The 21,663-nt window shown below is 41.4% G+C and overlaps 1 protein-coding gene across 6 annotated transcripts in view; it reads right to left on the bottom strand.

The window, feature by feature from the left end:
- Nucleotides 1-21,663, bottom strand: part of PCLO (piccolo presynaptic cytomatrix protein) — a gene marked incomplete at its 5' end in the record, with an annotated part of 247,616 nt that overhangs the window by 48,371 nt on the left and 177,582 nt on the right. For 4 of the 6 annotated variants that reach the window (XM_081911645.1, XM_081911646.1, XM_081911647.1 and 1 more), the window contains 5 exons: nucleotides 1,526-1,576; nucleotides 3,873-4,084; nucleotides 5,743-5,810; nucleotides 6,663-6,771; nucleotides 19,673-19,798. In XM_081911645.1, the coding sequence (XP_081767771.1) occupies nucleotides 1,526-1,576; nucleotides 3,873-4,084; nucleotides 5,743-5,810; nucleotides 6,663-6,771; nucleotides 19,673-19,798 (566 nt within the window). Of the gene's footprint in view, nucleotides 1-1,525; nucleotides 1,577-3,872; nucleotides 4,085-5,742; nucleotides 5,811-6,662; nucleotides 6,772-19,672; nucleotides 19,799-21,663 lie in introns of those variants that run through there. The other 2 variants (XM_081911648.1, XR_014168472.1) reach the window with 2 other exon arrangements.

Below are 21,663 nucleotides of genomic sequence, written 5' to 3'. Positions count from 1 at the left end.
TTAATTATATTTATATACCTCTTTGCACAGCTAAACACAGGTCCATAGTGATTTACAGGACCATAAAATACAGAAATGCAATGTGCATGCCCTGTGGGATTTCTGACTTTGCTTCCCTTGACCAGCAAATTCCCCTGCCATATCACACACTGCTTTGGGACACCCCCTCTGTGCTCAAGGTGGTTTGCAGTCTGGCATTGGGGGGGGGGCTGGTCTATAGCAGGAAGTAGTTGTGCAGTTATTTGGATCCCAGCCCTTAAAAACAATTGACCTGCTCCCATTGCAAATGTTTATAGCAAAGTAACTATTGATTTGAACAAAAGAAGAAGAATGCAACTACCGTATTTTTCGCTCTATAAGATGCACCAGACCACAAGACGCACCTAGTTTTTGGAGGAGGAAAACAAAAAGAAAAAAAATCTGAATCCCAGAAGCCAGAACAGCAAGAGGGATCACTGCACAGCAAAATCAGCGATCCCTCTTGCTGTTCTGGCTCCTGGGATAGCTGCGCAGCCTGCATTCGCTCCATAAGACGCACACACATTTCCCCTTACTTTTTAGGAGGGAAAAAGTGAGTCTTATAGAGCAAAAAATACGGTATATCACAGGAAACAGGAAGAACAGGAGTTGTTCTGAGAGTATCTCTTCTGTGATTGTGGAAGGGGCTGAGATCCAGCGGGCACACTTCGATTCCCCCTGTAGTCCTCCCCACCACCTCCCACACTGTCCGGGAGCAACTTTGCTGCAAGCACTGGGAGCTGTAGGAATCAGGAAGAGTCCCACGAGCCGAGTTCTGCTCACAGAACTCTGGATCAAAACCAGCAGGCGTCTATTCTTTTTCCATAACCCGACTATGGGTTGTAGACAAGAGTGCTGCAGGTGATGGAAAGGAATCAGGAAGGAAGGAATTTTAGGGTGATTTGCCCTTTCCCCAAATTTGCAAGAGCGGATATCCCTGGACATCGATTCCCTCCCCTTTTTGTGGGTACAAGTCTTACTGTCAGCTGAGCAATGTCATTGTATACAACCAGTGCTTTTTTCTAAAAAAAATGTTTAGGGGTGCTCTTCTTTTGACTCAAGAAACCCCTATTTTATAGTTCAAATGAGGAAAAATAAATACAGTAAATGGACAAAAGTACAAAGATTCACAAAATGTTTAGGGGTAAGTGTACCCCTGCGTACCCCCAGAAAAAAGCACTGTATACAACCCTATACTTTTAGTTTTGTATCATGGCACAGGAATAATGGAATTCCCGTCTGGAACATTCATACAGGAATTTGCATAGATGTGCACTGTGCAATTCCTCAAATTAAAATTGAATTCATAGCTCTTCCCTTCCTCAGGAAGCAGCAAGTGGATTAATATTAGTCATCAGCATTTGCATTCCACACAACTGATTTTTTAAAATCTATTTTTAGCATTGATTTACAATTTGTACAATGTTGGCAGTCTAAGAATCAAACAATGATAATTCTGTTCTATTATCCATTTATAGGAGAATAAATGCTAATATTAGATTGTTACCTGAATTTCTCCAGTAATTGGATGGGAACCAGACTTTGTACCTTCCGTGGGCTGCCATATTCAAAGAAAGAAGCACAGAAACACAGTTGAAAATCATTTCATTTTTAAATAGTATTTCTTGCTATGAATATTTCTAGCATTGCGCTCATTATTCCTACCATTATTACACCTACATGATTAAGACTACTGACTTTGGTGGTACAAAAATTGTAACTGAAATGAAATTGACCACACAAGTTTTGAATGTGACGCTTTACATGAGAATTTGACTTCTGTGGGCAAATGACATCACTGAAATGACACATGTCAAGATCAAAACAAAGCCTAAATGTTAATACTGCTTAATCTCATATATAAAATAACCAGGCAGGAAGTTACTTTGCATACACTGAAGAGCTTGGGGAGGCTAAACAGGATTTTTTTACTTTCCTCCTCATGTAATATCACAAAACACTTTTGAACAGTCCTTCAGATTCAATGCAGAGAAATGAGTGTATGATTCTTTGAACCAAACTGAAGAAATGAGTTGCTTCCAGACAACACTTAGCAGCATCATTTACTACAAAGTTTAAAGAGTTTGCACAGCAGGGCATAAAAAGGCAGGTGGATTTATGTCCAGGCCTTTCATGTTTTCATAACTTTGCCCATTCCAAACAGATTCTCAGTTGGTAATCCCATTTGCTCAATCGGTCCAAGAAGAGTTTCTGTCATAAAGGCACCCGTGGTCTTCTTTCATGTAACAAATCCCAATAACCTCTGGCTCAGACATCTCATTAGCAGATCATTTGATTTCATCAACATAACGTGCAATCATTGTCATTTGTTCAACAAGACTAACACCAGGTGTGCAATTAATAATCGAGTAGTATTTGGCTAAGTTTGCCTGAGCTAAAGGTTTCTTCTTTATAGCACCTACTAGAAGTTGTATCAGCTAATTTTGGATATCCTTTCCTAGGTAGTAAACCATTTTTTTTCTTGATCTTTAGCTCTACACCAATGTTCATTCATGATAGGATCAAAAAGGGCTAGATATTCTACAAACTTCAAAAAGAAGAAGTCATTGTCAGCACTGTACAAGTTTTTTAGTTATACCATGGAAACCCAAGTTTTGCATGCCAAGAACTCTGACCTAAGCAGCCAAGCGTTCCAATATTTGTCACCTACTCTTGCCTAATTTCTGCTGGTAAATATCACCAAATGTTTTTCCTTTAGATAAGCACAACTCAAGTGGAAAAGAGCAACTAATTACTCTCAAAGGACATTTAAAATTAGACAACATGATTATCCATCAAATGATAAAAGAATAAGCAGGCTAGCACGGGGTGTGGTCAGTATATTGCACCAAAAGGTCAACTCTTTTCTGTGCTGTGTAATTTGCTTTCTTTTCTTCAGTTCTTTAGACATTGAAGCTTTGTCAAAGTAATCTTACAGGACTCGCCAGAGGTGGCTGTCATTACCATGATGGCAAGCTTCTCTGCTAAGAACTGTTTTGTTGTTGTTGTTGTAGAACTAAAGTAAAGGTAACTTAACCTGGATGGTTAAGTTCAGTCAAAGGTGACTATGGGGTGCAGCGCTCATCTCACTTCAGGCCAAGGGAGCCAGTGTTTGTCCTCAGACAGCTTTCCGGGTCATGTGGCCAGCATGACTAAACCACTTCTGGTGCAAGGAGGACCTTGACGAGTGCCAAAGCGCATGGAAATGTTGTTTACCTTCCCACCTCAGCGGTAACTATTCATCTACTTGCACTGGTGTGATTTTGAACTGCTAGGCTGTAGAACTATGGTAACAGAACAGAATTTTAAAGCAAGAGGAAATCTAAATGAAACCACACCCAAGAGTTTTCTGCAGCAGACACAGGAATGCATTAAATGCTGCACATGCAATCCTTTGAATCCCATTGCAGGCCCTCTTCATCTACTTGAAGTACAATCAATAGGAAACACAACCCTCAGAAAGTTTTTGAGTACTTCAATGCCATCGTGAACTCTGAATAAATTTGGTGGGTCAAAGTGACAGCCCTGTTGTGATACTCAAAATCGAAATCACAAGGAAACCCCAAACAGGCCCTATTAGTGATGCCTCATTATCAGCGAGAAGAGATGCTAGCTCAGTCAAAGCATTACACGGGTCTTAACTGAACATGTCAAAATGCCTCCCTTGCCATTCCAGACTGCCAGTGCCCCCGAGCTGCTCAGAACGCAGCCAGAGTGAAGCAGTCCCAGTACCCCTGTTGCTAACATGGGAACACTGGAATCTCTTCTTTAAGCTTCTTATGGTCTCGATATGAAAATGCATATACCCACCTCTGCATTCATACACAAAAAAGCCAAAACAACCGAATTCCTACCTTGCTACTGTGCCGTTTCTTGCTGACCGAAGGAGAACCAGGCTGACCAGGGCTAGGAACAGAACTTGAGTTGGCTGACGTAGTCCCAGAATGGGCATGGGAGCTCTTTTCCATTGCTGAGGAGGCCATCAAGGGAGCCTGTTGCAGGGAAACCTTTTGCAGCTCTGCAGCCAGTTGCTTTGGGTCCACCCCGGGCGACTTTGTTTTATCCACTGCAAGCAAATGTTTTTGTATTCATTTCTGCAACTCTCCCAGCTTGGGATGGAAGAATGGCAATTCATACTAGTAACTTCCCCGTTATTAGAGCACAAAGGGGAAGAAAACAGCTAACCAAGATGAACAGTAACAAAACCTTGGACAATAAACCAAGTTGCGAAACTTCATAATCTCAGCCAGCTTTTCAACTAAGTCACCATGTGTATGTGTTGTGGAGGGAACTTACTCACTCTCTGGAACCTTTAGCTTTTCAAAACGTAAGTCTCTAGTTCTTTGACTCATGATGTATATGAAAATGGGAAAACGGTAGTGGACTTCAGTGTTTGGTAAGAAGTAGACCTTCTCCTGTCTGCGAGCCAATGAGTGCAAAGGCCGTACAATTAAGTTTTATTTTGTAAGACTGGGTCTAATGAAGTACAAAAAATAACAGCCAATAAAAATGTATTTAGAAAATAGGTGGGGGGGGGGAAAGATTTCTTAAAGAACTGCAGGGAGAATTCGGCTTGTGCACGAGGCTTCCCCTCCTTCTTCATTATGCATTCTCCTGCGCCTTTTGAAAAGCCAGCCCTAAGTGTTGGATATGTCTCATGGGGCTACAGCTGTGGGCAGTGAAATCAGCACATCTCCCTAGTGAATGTGGAAGCTCCCTTCTGCTGAGTCAGATAACTGGTCCATCTAGCTCAGACCTGTCAACACTCTTGTCATTGGCTGTGGCTTCCCAGACCTATGCAGGGACACCAGAGATGAATGCAGGGACTCTGTGCATGAACAGCATCATTTGGATTAGTGTTCTTATTACTGGTTTATTATTCAACAAATGCATTTAAAACAAGAATAAAACCATATGAAGTAGACTTGTGGAAAAGAGAGCATGTGCTCCACCACTGTATTATGGACTTTCCACGCTTATTGGGGCTCTTAGAGTCAAAGCATTACACGACTGTAATAGACTGAATAATCTCAAGCAGTTTACTGATAGCAAAGCGTTTGCTAGTTCATACTGACATGTGATGCCCTTTCCCGCTTTCCCACCCGCCCCCTGGACCATTCAGCACAAGCATTTTAGCTATGGATCTGCAAATCAGTTTCTTTCCCTTAAACCTGAGGATATTTGCATTTATTACAGTAAGAAGCGTAACCTCCAAAGGGCTAGAAGGTCTCTAGCCCATTTTTTGGTGTGATTTCTTGTGGGACATAAGGATGACCAGCTGTATGTGGGGCCCTTATTCCCCCACCCCCCAATTCTCTATTACTCATAATACTCGAATTGAAGACTGTCAGTTCTGATGTTTGCTCTAAAACCATTTGTTTGCCCATGTATCAAATGTATCAAAGGTTTAGTGAAATGAAATGGAAAAATATCAACACAGCCAATTTCAATTATCCAAAGAGCAATTTGTCATATCACTCCCAAACCAGAGCTGAAAAAAGTTTTAAAAGTCGGTGCTGGTTGTGCCATCTTCGTATCAGCATCAGCAAACAAATAGTCCATTCTCTGCATATTTGACCAAACTTGTCATCCACTGAGAAGAAATGGGACATATTTGCTTCCATTTTTTGCTGCATATTCAAAGGTACTTGACCGTGTGTTCTAAATGTACCAGAATCACAATTTGTGGCCTGTGTCACTGAAAAGCAAATTGTTTTTACCTACCCGTCTTTCCTGGCTCAAGCAAATCCAGATGTTGTGGATTCTCGGCATCTGACATCATGTTGAGATCCCTAAAGGAAGCCATAAGAAGCCTGAGACAAAAGGAACCCTTGGCCCACCCTCATTGCGGTATTAGAGTAGATAAATGAGACATGGATTATGGCAGAAAGCAGCTCCCAAGCATGACCCCTCTTTTGGCCGATACGTGTTTGTGACGCTATTCAAGTCGAAGAGCTGAGGAAAATGGCAGTTCTGTGGTGGATTTTTAAATGCAATAAATGCAGGTTTACACTGAAATACAACCACTTTCCACGATGTTCAGATGAGCTAGATGTATCATTTGTTTACCTAACATTGTCACAACATTTTCACTCACAATAAGCTTTGAAACCAGCTATGTTTCATCTCCACAGCGGTCCTGTGCCTTATTCCTCCTTTCTTGCAACTCATTAGGCCTGAATCATAGCAACTTACTATGACAGTACTGAAATTTGAACGCAGAATCCCCTTGTTCTAATGCAGCACAAGCTCCCACTGCGCTTCCAGCAAAGGATTATTTCTTTTCACCCTTACATTTAATCACTCACCCAAACTCATTTTGATTAACCTTTTCCAATCACAGAGAGAAATTCAACACACAGCCCCCCAGAAGACATCAAAGGGAGTAAACTGACCTGTTAACATCCATGGGAACTTGGCCATAAATTTCAATAGGCTGTGGATGGTACCTGAAAGTCTATATTTACTCTTCAGTTTATAGTAAGGAACAAAGAAATTCTCCTCTAACATGTGCACCACGCTTCTTTCCTTTTTAGATATAAACGGTGCACAAAGTGTTTCACGGGTTCCACCTTAACAATTGTGAATAGAAAAGCCATGAAAAGCCAAAAATAATGGAAACAGAAAGATGAGGAAAAACTCACAGTCTTACACATATTTCTGCTTCCCCACTCTGCTGACTGATGATACTCTGGACTTCTTCATATGTTTTGGCCGTCAAGGGAATGCCATTCCATTCCAGGACCTGCATCCCTAGTGGGGCAGAACAGGGGGAAACACAGTTATGCCACAGTCTGGATTATAGCCAGTATCTTGAACATATATAAAGCGAAAGGCCCAAATAGCAGTTCAGGGTAAGTCAGTTTCAATGTGTCTTTGAAACTCAACAAAACTTCAAAGCCTTTCCACAGCACACTGATAAAAGAACAGAAAGCAAAACCCAAGACCAACATGTCAAATTACCTGTGTAGGTTAACATAGAATCAGTGGCGTAGCGTGGGGGGTGCAGGGGGGGGCCGTCCGCACCGGGAGCAACATCGGGGGGGGGGACGCTCACACTCGCAGCTCTCTGCCCCTACTAAAATCCACGGGTTAGGGGGCGCAAATTACTTGCCTTGCCCCGGGTGCTGACAACCCATGCTACGCCACTGCATAGAATGATCCAATGGGGAAACCGTGGAGCATTTGTACCTGAACAAACAAATTGAACAGGAAAGAGAGGAGGAGAGAGAGGAAACTGGGAGATGGAAGCTGGCATTCTTTAAGCTGCATTCTTGACATGTCCTCCTTGGGAAGAACTCGTTGAATGTAGAAAATTAGAATGTCATGGATAAAAAGAATAATCAGCTTAGCCTTCTCCCCAGTATGTTTTAAGGATTACAGCTAGATAATGAATGTGACAGACCCTCCAAGTCTCCCTATATTCCAGGGACACCCCTGATTTAGAGAAGCTGTCCCGGTTTCTGATTTGATCCCGGAATGTCCCGCTTTTCCTTAGGGTGTCCCTATTTTCATTGGAGAAATGTTGGAGGGTATGGAGTTATCCGACCCCTGAGCCATCTGAAGGCAACCCCATATAGGGAAGATTTTTTTTTTTAAAAAATGTTTAATGTTTTATTATGTTTTTATATATGTCGGAAGCTGCCCAGAGTGGCTGGGGCAACCCAGTAAGATGTGTGGGGCTTAAATAGTAAAATTATCTTTATAATAATAATAATAATAATTTATTATTTATACCCCACCCACCTGGCTGGGCCTCCCCAGCCACTCCGGGCGGCTTCCAACAAAATATTAAAATACAGTAATGCATCAAACATTAAAAGCTTCCCTAAACAGGGCTGCCTTCAGATGTCTTCTAAAAGTCTGGTAGTTGTTGTTCTCTTTGACATCTGGTGGGAGGGTGTTCCACAGGGCAGGAATGGTATGTCTCTATTTTCATCAGAGAAATGTTGGAGAGTATGATGTGAACTGCTTTGAATACTTGAAAGTGCTATACACATTTATATCATTAGTCTTTGAAAAACTGCACTCAGGAATTGGACTGCCTTATCTTATGTTTTGGAGTTTGCCACAATGATTGGCCACCTCTGCCCAATTTCTGTATTACAGAGTTGGAAGTATCAGGCCATTTTGTTTCGGAAGGCATTTTCAGGAGCAAACCTCACCAAGACTATTTTTTTATAACTAAATAAGACAATTTGCTTGGCTTTAGAAGCACATGAGAAACTATGGTTTTAATGGAGAACTATCCCTGCTTGAACAGTTATTTACCAGCATGCGTCAAAGAATAGAAGCCTTGAAGCTACAAATGTAAAATGTCCTTTACAGGCCAATTTATACAGTAATAATAATCCTACTGTTCCAGTTTATCTCATGGGGCTTGTGCGGGAGAACTTTCCTGGTGAACTGTTCCTTAACTAGCTAATCAAAGTCAACATGCAAAGCAACACCCCACTGCATTTACACAGCACAAAAGTGACATTTCCTTGATCTGGTTCCACTTACATGGACAAAACAGAATCACTTAATGGATCCCATGTTTATTTTGAGACCTGTGCACACGATAAATGAGAGAACAAAAATAAAATTATGTGATAAATTCTTAATAAGAAAATAAATGGAAAAAGCAGAATATTGTTTGAGGAAGACACGGGGAAAGCAAAACTGTGTACAAAATAAATTTAAAAATGAACTAATGAAAATGTTTGGCTGATATTCCCATATCTCCAACATACTGAGTTTTTAGGGTAATAAATTGAGTCAAATATTTACCACCACTCACCCAGCAATGAACTTACAAAAAACAAAAAACAGTGGCTATGTGTGGAGTTAATAAAGTACATGGATATACAGAGGTGTCTTTCATAACTTAGCCTGTGCTTTCCTAAAATTAATTCTCTTAAAAGTCTTACTCAGATTTATAATATTGCTGAAGGCTGGAGACAATCGCTGCCATGCTTATATACTGATTTACAGGAGTTGACATACTTGGGGTATGCAGGAGAAACCCAGAATAGCTATTTTAGCCAGATAGAAAAGCCCCTCTCCTCTCATCACCACCATCTGAAATGGTGTCACTAGGAATTTAAGATAGCAAGTCAGGGCGTGGACCTGTGAAACACACGGTGTCCCACTGAAATCAATGGACTTAAAAGGGTTTAACTTTGTCCGGCGTGTGCCTCATGTGTGTTTCTTTGCCCCAGGTTTTCTTTAGCTCTGGAGCTTTTCGATAGTTTAAAATAAACCAATGGAAGTCAACGTGTTAATGTTATTTTTGGCTACTTCTTGAGCATGAATCACGCAGGAGCTCATTATTGCTGCAGACACCTTAACTTCCTCTCTAATTCATCATTTGTGTCCGCGGCGAACATTTTCCATTATTGCAACAATTAATGTACTTGTTAAGATGGACAATCTGTTCCCTGTAATAAAAATTGACTGCTTGGATCAGACACTGCCTCATGGACATTTTGTGCTGCATCAGGCTGAAAGAAATGGAAAATTAGACAGCTGGGGGGAAGGATTCAAAGGTAACAGCCCCCATTAGGATCACATACCCCCAAAGGTTCCTAATAGAAGGCTACAGTGGGCATTGACACTGGGAACATGAGCAAACAAGACCCAGAAGGAGAGCTGTTACCCAATTAAAGAAATCTTGGTCTAGTCATCGCTGTGTGTTTTAATCAACTGGTTCATTAAATCTGCATGCATTAGCATTGCAATAAAAACAGTAGAAATGTAGGAAGCTGCCCAACACTAGGTCTAGTATTAGTATCATTCATCCAGCCCGGCATTGTCTCTATGGACTGGCAGTGGTTTTCAAGGTCCTTGGGTCAAAATCTTCTGTACCACCTGCTCCCTCATCCTTTCAACTGGAAGTGTCAGGAACCGGACAAAAGCTCCCTGAGGTGCGCATGGACAGAAATGGAGCCCAAACCAAGAAATGAGAAGGAGATACCATTGTGAATCTTCAGGTTTGCAGAAGTACAATGTAAATCACAGAGTACTGAATGGCAGTTAGGAGAAAATAATTCAACCCTTGGAAGGGGTCCAATGCGAGCTCCTTATAGCTTGCGGAAAGTGTGGGAAACTGCTTCCACAAACTGCTTCTCTATCCACACCTCTTGCTATGCGCATGTTTGTATGTATTAAGTTACCTAGAGGTGCTAGAAATGATTTATAGATTCTGATGCACATGCCACAAATTCCCTTTAGTGAAAATCCAGGCTATTAATCCTTTTTTGTGGTTTTTTAATACACACACACACACACACACACAAAATCAACACTTTAGCATTGGATATGCAAGCTCATATTTGGAGCAGGTCTTTCCTATGTCCTCCTGAGCCTAGTTTCAGATCATAATATGCAAACATATCACCCAATAGAGATTCAACGCCCTTTGCAATCTTCAACGTGAAGCCAAGTGCACACCATAATTTTCATCTGTGCCACCCAATGGAGCATTTACTTCTTACATATTTGTTCATCAAAACTTTCAGAGGTTTTAAATTGAGCGATACTTATGTATGTGCTCAGATTGCACATCCAATTACTTATAAAAGAGCAACACACACATATGCAATAATAATGTAGAGCTGCATGGAAATACAAGCCAACGCATGAAGAACCACAACAAACACGGGGTAACTAGTGGAAATCAAGGGACAGATCACAATCATCTCTAATTCCATGGACATGTTATTGATGTTTAGTTTGCAAACTGAACCTTTATATCATGAAAGCACGACAAGCTGCTGACTAGCAATCTAGGCCACTTTTCTACCCTTAAATGCTTTTTTCACACTTCCTTTCACACACTATACTGATGTTATTTAAAGCAGAGCCAACAAAATTCAGCATTTACACTCAGCATTCTCAGTTCTGCACCAAAACGAAACCATAGCCACAGCAGGTTTTCCGTTAAGTAAGGAACTGATAAACACATATGAAAACAAAATGTGAATCACTGTAAGCAAATCAGTTTTTCAATTGCCTGCCATAATATGGGAAAAGAAAAGACCAGACCAGAAGATCCCTGGCCTTCAAAAGATTACCTTTCCCAGGGCTTCCCGGGAAGAGGGACTGAATATTAAACCCATTTAGGTTTGGGGATGTGAATATGCCCAATCAGGGGTCACTAAGATGCCCCTGATAAGATTATAAAAAGGGTGCAATGCATAAATTCATCAGATATTTGTTTCCACAGCATGTGATAATCTTCCCCCAGACCCAAGGGCATACTTTGACAGATGGGCAGGACCACTCAACTGTCAGTCATCTGATGTCATAACAATGCCTGGTGATTGCTTTCATCTATCCAGAATTAACCTTTAGGGTCTTTCTCATGCCACTGGAATAACTTAGGCTGCACAGCACTGACATTTTGAACTTCTAGACTGGTAGAAATCAAGGGCCACTGAGAATACTCATTTCAGATCTAATTAACATCTCCTTAGGAAAAAGTTGTAGTATTTTAATCAGGAGCCTCATAAATCCAGAGTTCTCTGTAACTTAGGCTGCACAGCACTGACATTTTGAACTTCTAGACTGGTAGAAATCAAGGGCCACTGAGAATACTCATTTCAGATCTAATGAACATCTCCTTAGGAAAAAGTTGTAGTATTTTAATCAGGAGCCTCATAAATCCAGAGTTCTCTGTAGCTGTTTCAACATCTATTTTATTCAAGTGGCAACCTGCTGTTCCTTGGGCATATCACCATAAAGCTCTCTGCAGAAATAATTTTGTTGTTCCTTGGAGTACCTCTGAGTTATAATCAGAATATAAAATAAGAATTAATTATTATTCTCTTGGGGAATCTCTGTCACCACTCCAATTCATTTCCTCCTTTTAAAAAACTTTAAGCATCTCCTACCTACCGTTATAAGGGGGGAAAAGTAAGTCATTTATTTTAAAATTGCACAAGACAACTAATACCAGGCTCTATTTAAAGAAGATGAGACTCTGGTATTTGACATAGATGTCTTGAAGCAATATGAAAATGCAAAGCAGTTGTTGATTTATGAAAAAAATGACAGTGTTGAGGCAGATGATGCAAAAGATTGCTGTTCTTGTCTTTATATTCCTCAGATTCTCTTTGCCCAGCCCACCCTCCCACTAAAACTTTCCCATCTTTCAAAATAAGTGCCTAGGATGCTTTCTCCTTTATTTTCACAGAAGCTGTGGTCCGGTTCAATGATTAAAAAGGTTCTGCTCATCCCCATTAGGACAGCTATAAGATGTCACAGGATTTGAAATGAAAGAGTGGGGATTGTGGGATAACCAACATGCTCAAGTCTGATTAATGCATGAAGGGGTTAATGCCATAGAGTAAGCTGTCCTGCCAGGCCTAAGCCTGGTCACTACCCCTCACCTTGAGAGGAAGGTAACCAATACTTTTGTTCATTCTCTGTCTACCTGAGAAGCTCAGTGTGTAAAGAGGTCTGAGCTGGTTGCTCTAAGTTCTGACCACATGACTTTAACAAGCCTCTTTTGAGTTCCTATTCCAACATCTTAGGAGCATTCACCACTGTAGCTAAGCCATGTTTTAGTGCCTGCACAACTTTTTCTGAATGCTGTATCAAAAAGCACATGAACTTGACCATTGGAGAGAGTAAAGTAAACCATTATTAACATACCAAATATGTGGTTTTTTCTATGCTAAGGGAAGAGGGAAGTTTTGGAACTGAAAACCAAGTCAGTTTTAGATAATAGCACACATCTCAATCATCCAGTGAGTTGCTATACTTAGAAAATATGATGCAGCTTTCCCACAAACGTCTTGATTTATTTCCTCCATCGGCTTCAGATATACTTTATCTAATTCTGTGGAACTAATTTTCCTTACCAAAACCGCAGCAGAGATAACAATAGGATCCATAATAGGGAACAGCTGAAGGCATTAAATAAAAATTTGCTTTTAATCTGGAATTTAACATATTTGTTAATACATTGATTTACATAAGCTGTTAATTTCATAGTATTCTTTAATGGCTTTTTATAACAGAAAACTTCCCATTTTCTAGTTCCATCTGTCGAGTACTAGCCTTTTAGAAAGAGAAGAATTATTGTATCAGCACAGGCATGACTCTCCATCCTCTACAACAAAATTTTTATATGCTCCCAAGAAGAATGCAGGGAGATCTCAAGTCCCATTAATATCCATAGACTTAAGTGCCTTTAAATAACCTTTGAGATGTAAAATATGGATAAAATGGATTGAGAAAGACTTCAGAAATAATGAAGAATAACTCTTCCACAAGTTCCAGTCCATCAGAGGAGGACAGAAGCATACCGCCCAACAGTCCCGCTTTGAGTGGGACATCCCAGATTCACAAAAGTCACCCTGCCTTCTGTTTGAAATCCTGGATGCCCCTCTTCTGCCGCCTTGCCTCCTTCTCTTCCTCCACCATGGCCCGCCATTCACCACAACAGTGGCATGAAATGGTTGTTTGGATGCAGTGAAATCCTGTACATAAACACGTCCCACTGCGACAAACGGGCTTTACTCCCATGCACGTGTAAAATGTGCAAAAGATTGCCGTGCCAGCCTCATAAATATCATTTATTTAATTATGGAAGAGGAAGTTGGCACACGGGTCCCTAAATGCCTCTTTTAAACATAAACATATTCCGTTGCAGTGTCAGGAATTATCCTCTTTGGCAAGGTTGATGCTGATGCTGATCACACTAAAGCAGTAGTATTGATCATTTTAGGCTGTCAAAAAGACAAAGATATAATTTCTGATTCATCATTCATGTGAAATTATTTGTTCCCCATTAGGATTCCATTTGTTATGAGGAATAAGTCACATAACAGCCTGCCTATGTGTTTTCCTTACCATGGACAGAAGCCCCAAGAGATGAACAATCCCTAAAATCACGGCCTGTTGTGGCTGCTTGGTCTGCTGCTCTCCATTCTTATGCTAGTTCATCTTTAAACAAAAGAGCCCTCCAAACAGAGGGCTGCGTCATACAGAGGACTATTATCTAACAGCCCTTCAAAGGGAGGACTGTCATCTGAAACATAGGACACATTGTCTGCAAGACAGAGGACTTGTCCACACCTACCTTTCCTCTGCTCTTTCCAGGCACTTCAAAGCTCCATGTCTGAGTGCCGTTTTTGTTGCTTTGGAGCGTTCCCTGTGAAAATCTGCTCTTCAAAGCTTAATCGGAGCAAATGGAATTCTGTGGGAAACCTGAATTGATGTTTGTTCTGATTGAGCCCTAAAGAGTGGGCTTTCGCAGGAAAGCTCTGGGGCAATATATAAATAAGCAAATAAAGCAAAAACCTGCTTGGGCACAGAGCTTTTAAGTGTGGACCTGAGCCTTGAAAGAGTAGCACAAAAGGTAAATGAAGATGAGCCCAAACTGGATATGAAAAGTTGCTCCTCTCCCCTCTTCTTGGAAACTCTGGAGAGAATAGGCCAGGTCCAAGTGTGCCCAGTTTAACACAGCTCCTCCTGTTTTCTGGACATCTGTTAGAGAGGAGGAAAGGGTTATCAAAGAACCAAAGAATTGTAGAGTTGGAGGGAACCCCGAGGGTTGTGTAGTCTAACGCCCTGCAACGCAGGATTTCTAAATCTAAATATAGCCATCACATTGCCTTTCTTACTAAGAGAATAAATACTACTTTACTAGAATGTTAATACTGCACCCCTTAACAGCTGTATCAATTAATTAAAACTTGCAGCTGAATGCAAGAGCAGTTTTCAGACTCCTTCTGGGGGGATTTCAGAGCGAGAGAATGTTTTCCCCGTGACTATAATGCAATCTGCTTTGGGGCTGGAGACTTAGCTGGATAACCATCAGATTCTTCTGGGAGTCATATTCATGCCTGCACTTCAGAGATATTTCGACGGGTGGCTCTTCCTGGGTTGTCCACAGAGAAGGAGAGCAGGGAAAGTGAGCAAAGGCAGCTCTATAAATCACCAAGACAAATACTGGGAGATTAGAGCAGAGCTAATTCCTCCCTGTCCCATTCTAGTACAGTCATAAATTAAGCCAGCCAAATGACAAAATGAAAACTGAGGGTGAGAGAAAGGATATGGTGCAAATAATAAACCGGCTAAAATTTTGCCAGATACTCATCTGAAGAATATGCGACCCACCGAGCCAAATGCAACCTGCCAGTTGCGTATTGTGGCTTGCCAAGCTGACCCTCACATAGAGGGCTGCCCTATGTGGCTGATGGGGCTGAGGCAGAGATCAGGGGCTACCAAACACATGGGTACCATATGAAACTCCATCACTTTTCAGTCTTGCTGGGAAAATCAAACAACTACACAGCTCATTTTGTGACTGTTAACCAGTAATTGCTGGGAAATTCATCTCTGGAACACCACGGCATAACATTACAAAACTGCACACACAGCTAGATTTCCCACCTAGTAATATCTTTTGATGTATGCAGTCAGTGATCAATATGAGCCAGGGCTCACTTTTTTAAAATGTATTTTTATTAAAGATTTCTTGGTTTACAAAAGTATGTGCAGTGCCTCTTTTTCAAGTTACATTTTCTGCAGATCAGTTTCATTTCTTGAGACATCAGTGTTACTTTAGGAAGAAAAGGGGGAAAGAGGTGGAGGGGAGAATGGTGGGTGGGGTGGGGATGTTTCTATTTTACTTGATGTATGTGTGGGGTTTTGTGTCAGTGTTGCTTGTGCAGGTTCTCTGCTATTCACTTGTGTTCCTTTAGTGGTGAGAGCGGTTGGGGTTGGCCTAGGGTGTGGTTGTTCATTTGTGATTGGCTGTGGTGAACTTTGTTTTCATGTGTGAGCAGGTTAGCCATATTGATTCGTATGCTGTTGGTGGATTCTTGTCACTGTCTTGTTGGGCTGTGTATGTGATAAAGGGGAGCCATACCAGGGTGAAGGTATCTTCTTCTATTTGTCCCCATGTCAGTTTCAGTTTATTGGTTAATTTTTCTAGTAGGGCTGTTTCCCATACTATTTGGTTCCATTGGTCCATGCTTACTCCTGATAGGTCTCTCCAGTGTCTGGTTACAATGCTGAGAGTAGGTGATTTATAAGTTCTTTGTGGTGTAAATGGGCGTTATTGTCTTGGAAGATGTTTAGTAGGGCCAGTTCTGGTGTTATTTCCAATACTTGCTTAGTTATTTTGCATATTTCTTTTATGGCTGTTGTCCAGAATAGTTGGATTTTGGGGCACTCCCACCACATGTGGAGGTATGTGCCTGTGGAGGTGCACCCTTTCCAGCATTTTGGTGAGGTTCCTGGGTGTATTAGCGCGAGCTTCCTTGGTGTTAGGTACCACCTGTAGGTGAGTTTTAAAGTGAATTCTTTCCTTTTTGTTGATATGGATTTAAAGGGGGGTTTAGAAGTCAGGGCTCACTTGAACGCAGCCTTGAAACCCATTAAAAAGTGTGAAGGCTCCATCCTGAGATCTGCAGCAATAGACAATATAAGGCTTCTAAGGGCTCATCCACACTTTTGTTTGTCCCGTGATTTCCAGGCACGGGTCCAACAGGTTGTACTTTTGTCCTGCTGCTTTCCCTGGGAAAACCGGCGGCTTTACTGCTGAATCGGCACAAATGTCAGTCGGGTTGACCGACTGATGCCTGTGGACTGACGTTTGATTCAATTTAGCAGTAAAACGGTGGGTTTTCCTGGGGAAAGCGGCAGGACAAAGGAAAAAGCTCTCAGACCCGTGGCCTAGAAACCACGGGACAAACAGAGAAAACTGTGGGACAAAGTAAAGTGTGGAGGAGCCCCAAGTACGTGCAGGAGAGCCTTTCTTTAGCCAGAGAATGGGACAAAACAATGTTTTGGCTGGTACAAAAAAACCTGTAATTTTATACTGACAGACCATCAAGCCATTACAGTCTGTTCATCATTAGCAACAGCCTCCCAAAATGTTGCTGAAAATAACAGTGAAGCATAAAGCAACAAACTTTACTGATTTCTGAATACTCTTTTTCTCCTTCTGCAATATTTTCATTTCCTTCTAACTTTACTATTTGCACACACACATACCATCTAAATTATTATCTGTAATTCTGGATGACCTCGTGCACCTTGTGAAATTTATGCACAATGTATTTGTTCTTAAGATGCCACAAGAATCCTTGTTGTTTTCGATGCAAGAGACTAAAAGGGCTACCTATCCTCTTGAAATAGTTCTACTGGCAAATATCAAGATGTTCTGATCTTTTAAAGCCACATGCCTCATCAAACAGTTTGCATTAATCTACTGCAAGATGTCTCTGCCAGACCAATTCTTAAAATATAGATGAAAAGAGTATAGATATTTCACCCTTAAGACTAGACTGTCACAGTAGCTTGCAATGTATTATATTTTCCAGCAAGACCAGCACACTATTAATAGAATACAATGCTCTAAGAACGTTGAAAGAATAAAAGAAAAGTCTCTTTGATACAAGGAATATTTCTGGAACCATGAAGAACTAAAAGTATGCAATGACCCTCTAAGATATAATAATAAAAAATCTTTAAAGATACCCTGAGCTAGAACCAGTGGCGTAGCGTGGGGGGTGCAGGGGGGGGCCGGCCGCACTGGGCACAACATCTGGGGGTTAGGGTTAGGGGGCGCAAATCCACGGGTTAGGGGGCGCAAATTACTTGCCTTGCCCCGGGTGCTGACAACCCACGCTACGCCACTGGCTAGAACCTCCAGATTTTGCTAGCACATTGGATTCAATGGCAACTTTTTTTAAAAAGTGCAATTGCCCCTTAATAGACCAAGAGGCCCAAAGCGCCACACATTTCAGTAGTAATTGATAGTTATAATATCATTTTTAGCAGGGACAATTAGCTGCTAAGGGGAGATGAGGCAAACACAGAAAAATAATGGAAGGAGAAGAGCACAAAGTGGCAAAACAATCCATTCCACCTTTCTCCGAGAAGGCTTTAAAACTTGGCTGCACACGGCTCCTTTTCACAGCAGTCCCTTTCACTGCTTACAGTCAGAGCAAGTTCTCAGCTGCCAACCTGTGCCATGACACCTATTCTTTTATTTTCATACCCAGCTTTTTGAGCTACTTCCTCTACAAAGCAGCTTGCAATCAACAAAGAACAACTCCACTGACAATAAAATAGGAAAATACAACTAAACAATATACCAGCATAATAATGTGGACTACAGAAATAGAATATAAAGCAGAATATAGGTCATAAAAGCAGTATTAAGGCATAAAATCCAGCAAGAACTAAACATCAATTATATACCAATAATAAAACCTTGATTCTAGTTTGGGAGAAAGTTGGCACCTTTCATCAGAGGTGTCACATGTTGCCCATACATAGTTTGCCCCAGAAAACAACTGTGCAGCAGCATTTTGTGTTAGCTTTCACTTACATATCAAATTCAAGGGCGATTCCCTGTGAATTTCATTACAGTAATCAAGTCCAGAGGTTTCAATGCATGGACCACTGTTGCCAAGCTATCCCTGCCCACGAATGGTTGCAGCTGATGTAACAGCAAAAGCTGGTAAAAGGCAGTCCTAGACACGCAAGACAAATCAACATCCTGTGACAACACTGGATCAAGGAGTAGCCCCAAGCTATGTACCTGTTCTTTCAGAGGGACTGCAGCCCATCCAGAACCAGGAACCCACAAAACTTCTGTCTTGGGATTCAGGTCCAGCTTGTTGACTCTTATCCCCCCTATTAATGAGTCCAGAAGCTCATGATCCAGATGTTGCAGAGGAATGGAGCTGTATGCTAAATCTCCCAGTGAACAATCTGCATGGCTTCGTAGACAGATGATGAATAGCTCTGGGGACAAAACAGTGTCCCATGGCACCCCACAGAACAACTCCCAAGGGGCAGAAAGGAAGCCACCCAATGTTACTTTCTGGAATTGCTCTGTAGGTAAGAGCAGAATGACACAGGGCCTCCCATGCCTAACTCACAAAGCCGATCCCATAGAGTGGCATGGCCAATGATATCAAAGGCCACGGAGAGATCAAGGAAAATCAGCAGGGCTGCTGAGAGCTGCAGGTATAGGGCAGTATAGAAATTTTAATAATAATAATAATAATAATAATAATAATAATAATAATAATAATAACAACAACAACAACAACAACAACATTAGCAACAGGGTGCAGCTGTCAATAACTATTGGATCCAGGGTGGCCTTCCTTAGAAAAGGCAGTGGGGACCACCCCATCACATAAAGAGATTTTAGCCATGTCCTGGACCCATGATTCTTTTATCTCCTTAGCTCTTTGTGTTTTGGACTTCATTGTGGTGATCTTGCTGTTTTAACCATTTAATATTTATTTATTATTCTACAACCTTACATCAAATCTCCCGTCCCTCTCTCTCATACAATTAAATACAATTAAAAGCATAACCTGGTCATACACCGGTTCCCAACAACTGAAACCCTTCTTCTGCAACTCCATCAATATGATCACCACCAAAATGGTGAACTAACAAGCAGCAGGAGAAAAAACTGAGCACTCAAATGCCTCTTGTAGCTTGCCAAAAATTAGTACTCTTGACACCAGACAGGCCTCTCTACGGAGAGCCTTCCATCCCATAGTTGAGGAACGACTAGGTCCCCTGTCTTGTATTTCCCAGGACTCCCTCTGTTTCGCCTCAAGGATAAGTGATCTCTGCACACATTTCCTGAACAGCTTTGAACAAGACAGGGTAAGTTCTTTACCTTCTACAAGTTTCCCTGTTTGCTCAGCACTTCCACCAGGCAGGATCTTAGCAATGTAAGCACCAATTTCTCCATTGATTCCAGGAATTTCTTTCCCTCCTACAACTCGGATCCCAAGTCCATTGCCTGCATCCAGGAAGGAAAAAAGCACATATTAAAAATGTACAGAAAAAAGGCAGCAGTAGTGATCAATATTTCTCTATTTTCATTCTTACTTGCTGGTTTTCTACTAAAGTACTCAAATATATGTAAAACACAAACAATAATATAAACGCCACAGTAAAATAGTAAATACCATTAAATAACTAGTTTCCCCCTATTTTCTACAAGAACTAATACACACACTACACTTGACCTTAGCCAAAAGACCGAGAAGTGATGCAAGAATTAATATGATCTGTCAGCTCACTGATGTAAGAAAACCAAAGTTTGTTTTGCTGTGTTATCCCTTGTCCATTCAGGAGATATCATTATTAGTTATTGCCCATGATCATACAAAGTGAACTACAGAAAGTGGTTGATGTCAAGAAGGTGAGATGCCAAACCATGACGAGCTTTTAATTTGCTCGCGAGCCATGGCTTTTTTTTAAAAAAAAAAGCTTCATAAAAGTTGAGCAAAAGAACGTCAAAGCCCTGAATATTCCCAGAAAGCAGAATAAAATCTCACCGATCTCTCTTCTGAGCCAAATTTGTAATGGCAGTTTTATTCCACTAAAGAGATTAAGAAACCTAAGTACTAATATGATAGCAATTCATTCATGCTTAATGTAGCCCGCAATCTCTATAATTTATATGTTCCCAATATTTTTTTGGGGGGGTAGGTGGGGGGGGGGGAATTCCTGAGATAAAAGCCAGAATCACAAATGTGATTACAGTATCAAGTCATAAAAGGCTAATTACTCAGTGCTGTCTTCCAGCATTAATTGCACATGCTTGCAGTCGTTTAAGTTATCTCCTGTTTTTATCGGAGTACAATCTCTCTCTCTCTCTCTCTCTCTCTCTCTCTCTCTCTCTCTCTCTCTCTCTCACACACACACACACACACACACACACACACACACATTGTGGAAGGCAGGACAGTGGCTGGAAACCACAGGAGGAGAGAATGCTCTTGTGCTCAGGTCTGGCGTCTGGGCTTCCCAAAGGTGCCTGGATGGCAACTGTGAGAACAGGAAAGTGGAACAGATGGGCCTTTGGCCTGATCTAGCAGAGCTTCTCTTAAATTAGACCTTCATGTAAATGGGCCTTTTGGTGACGAGCTCATTTTACATGGTAAGCAAAGTGTGAGCACACCCACGAATTATTGCACATACTGGCTGCATCCATTCAAGCTCAACACACTTGCAAACCTCCTCCAGACCCTCCTGCCCTCACACGTTCTTTTGAACACAAGGCACGCATGGACCAAAAATGCACCTCCTCCTCCGTCTCCCCCTGTTCTGTCACGAATCAGGATATTTTGCTGACAAATGTGTTCAAGTGAAATTTATGATAGTAACCGAATATGATATGTATTGTGTGACTAAATGTTCTGTGAAGTTGTTGGCCTCCGTCTGTCTCGGGGGACAATGGAGGAGTGCGCCTTCGGGGGTGAAGTCAATCCATTGGGAGAGTTGTGGCTCCTGCTGTGGCTGTAGAGGCTGATAGGGGAGAGACATGTTTTGTTGCAGCTGGGGCAGAAGAAGGTTTCCAGTGGTTCTGGAAAAAGGAAATTCCCATGATAAACTACCTTCAGATATATATACTGGGAGAGTGATCCTTAGTGTGAGAAGAGAGGTGTGAGAAGTAGCCAAAAATGTCTGAATTTGAATTTCCATACCTAAGTGCAGATTTCTTATTTCTATTATTTTCTCCCTCTCTTCAGAGAGTTGATTGTTATGCTAGCAAACCAGTCAGCAATAAGCAAGAGGCTCAATGAATTCCACAGGAAATCTTCTTAAAACTCTGACCTTCTGATTATCATGAAACTTCTTGTTGGAGAAACAACATTT

Source organism: Podarcis melisellensis, assembly GCF_964234715.1.
Source record: "Podarcis melisellensis genome assembly, chromosome: 5".
Classification (NCBI taxonomy): Eukaryota; Metazoa; Chordata; class Lepidosauria; order Squamata; family Lacertidae; genus Podarcis; species Podarcis melisellensis.
This window is presented reverse-complemented; position numbering and strand designations above follow the sequence as displayed.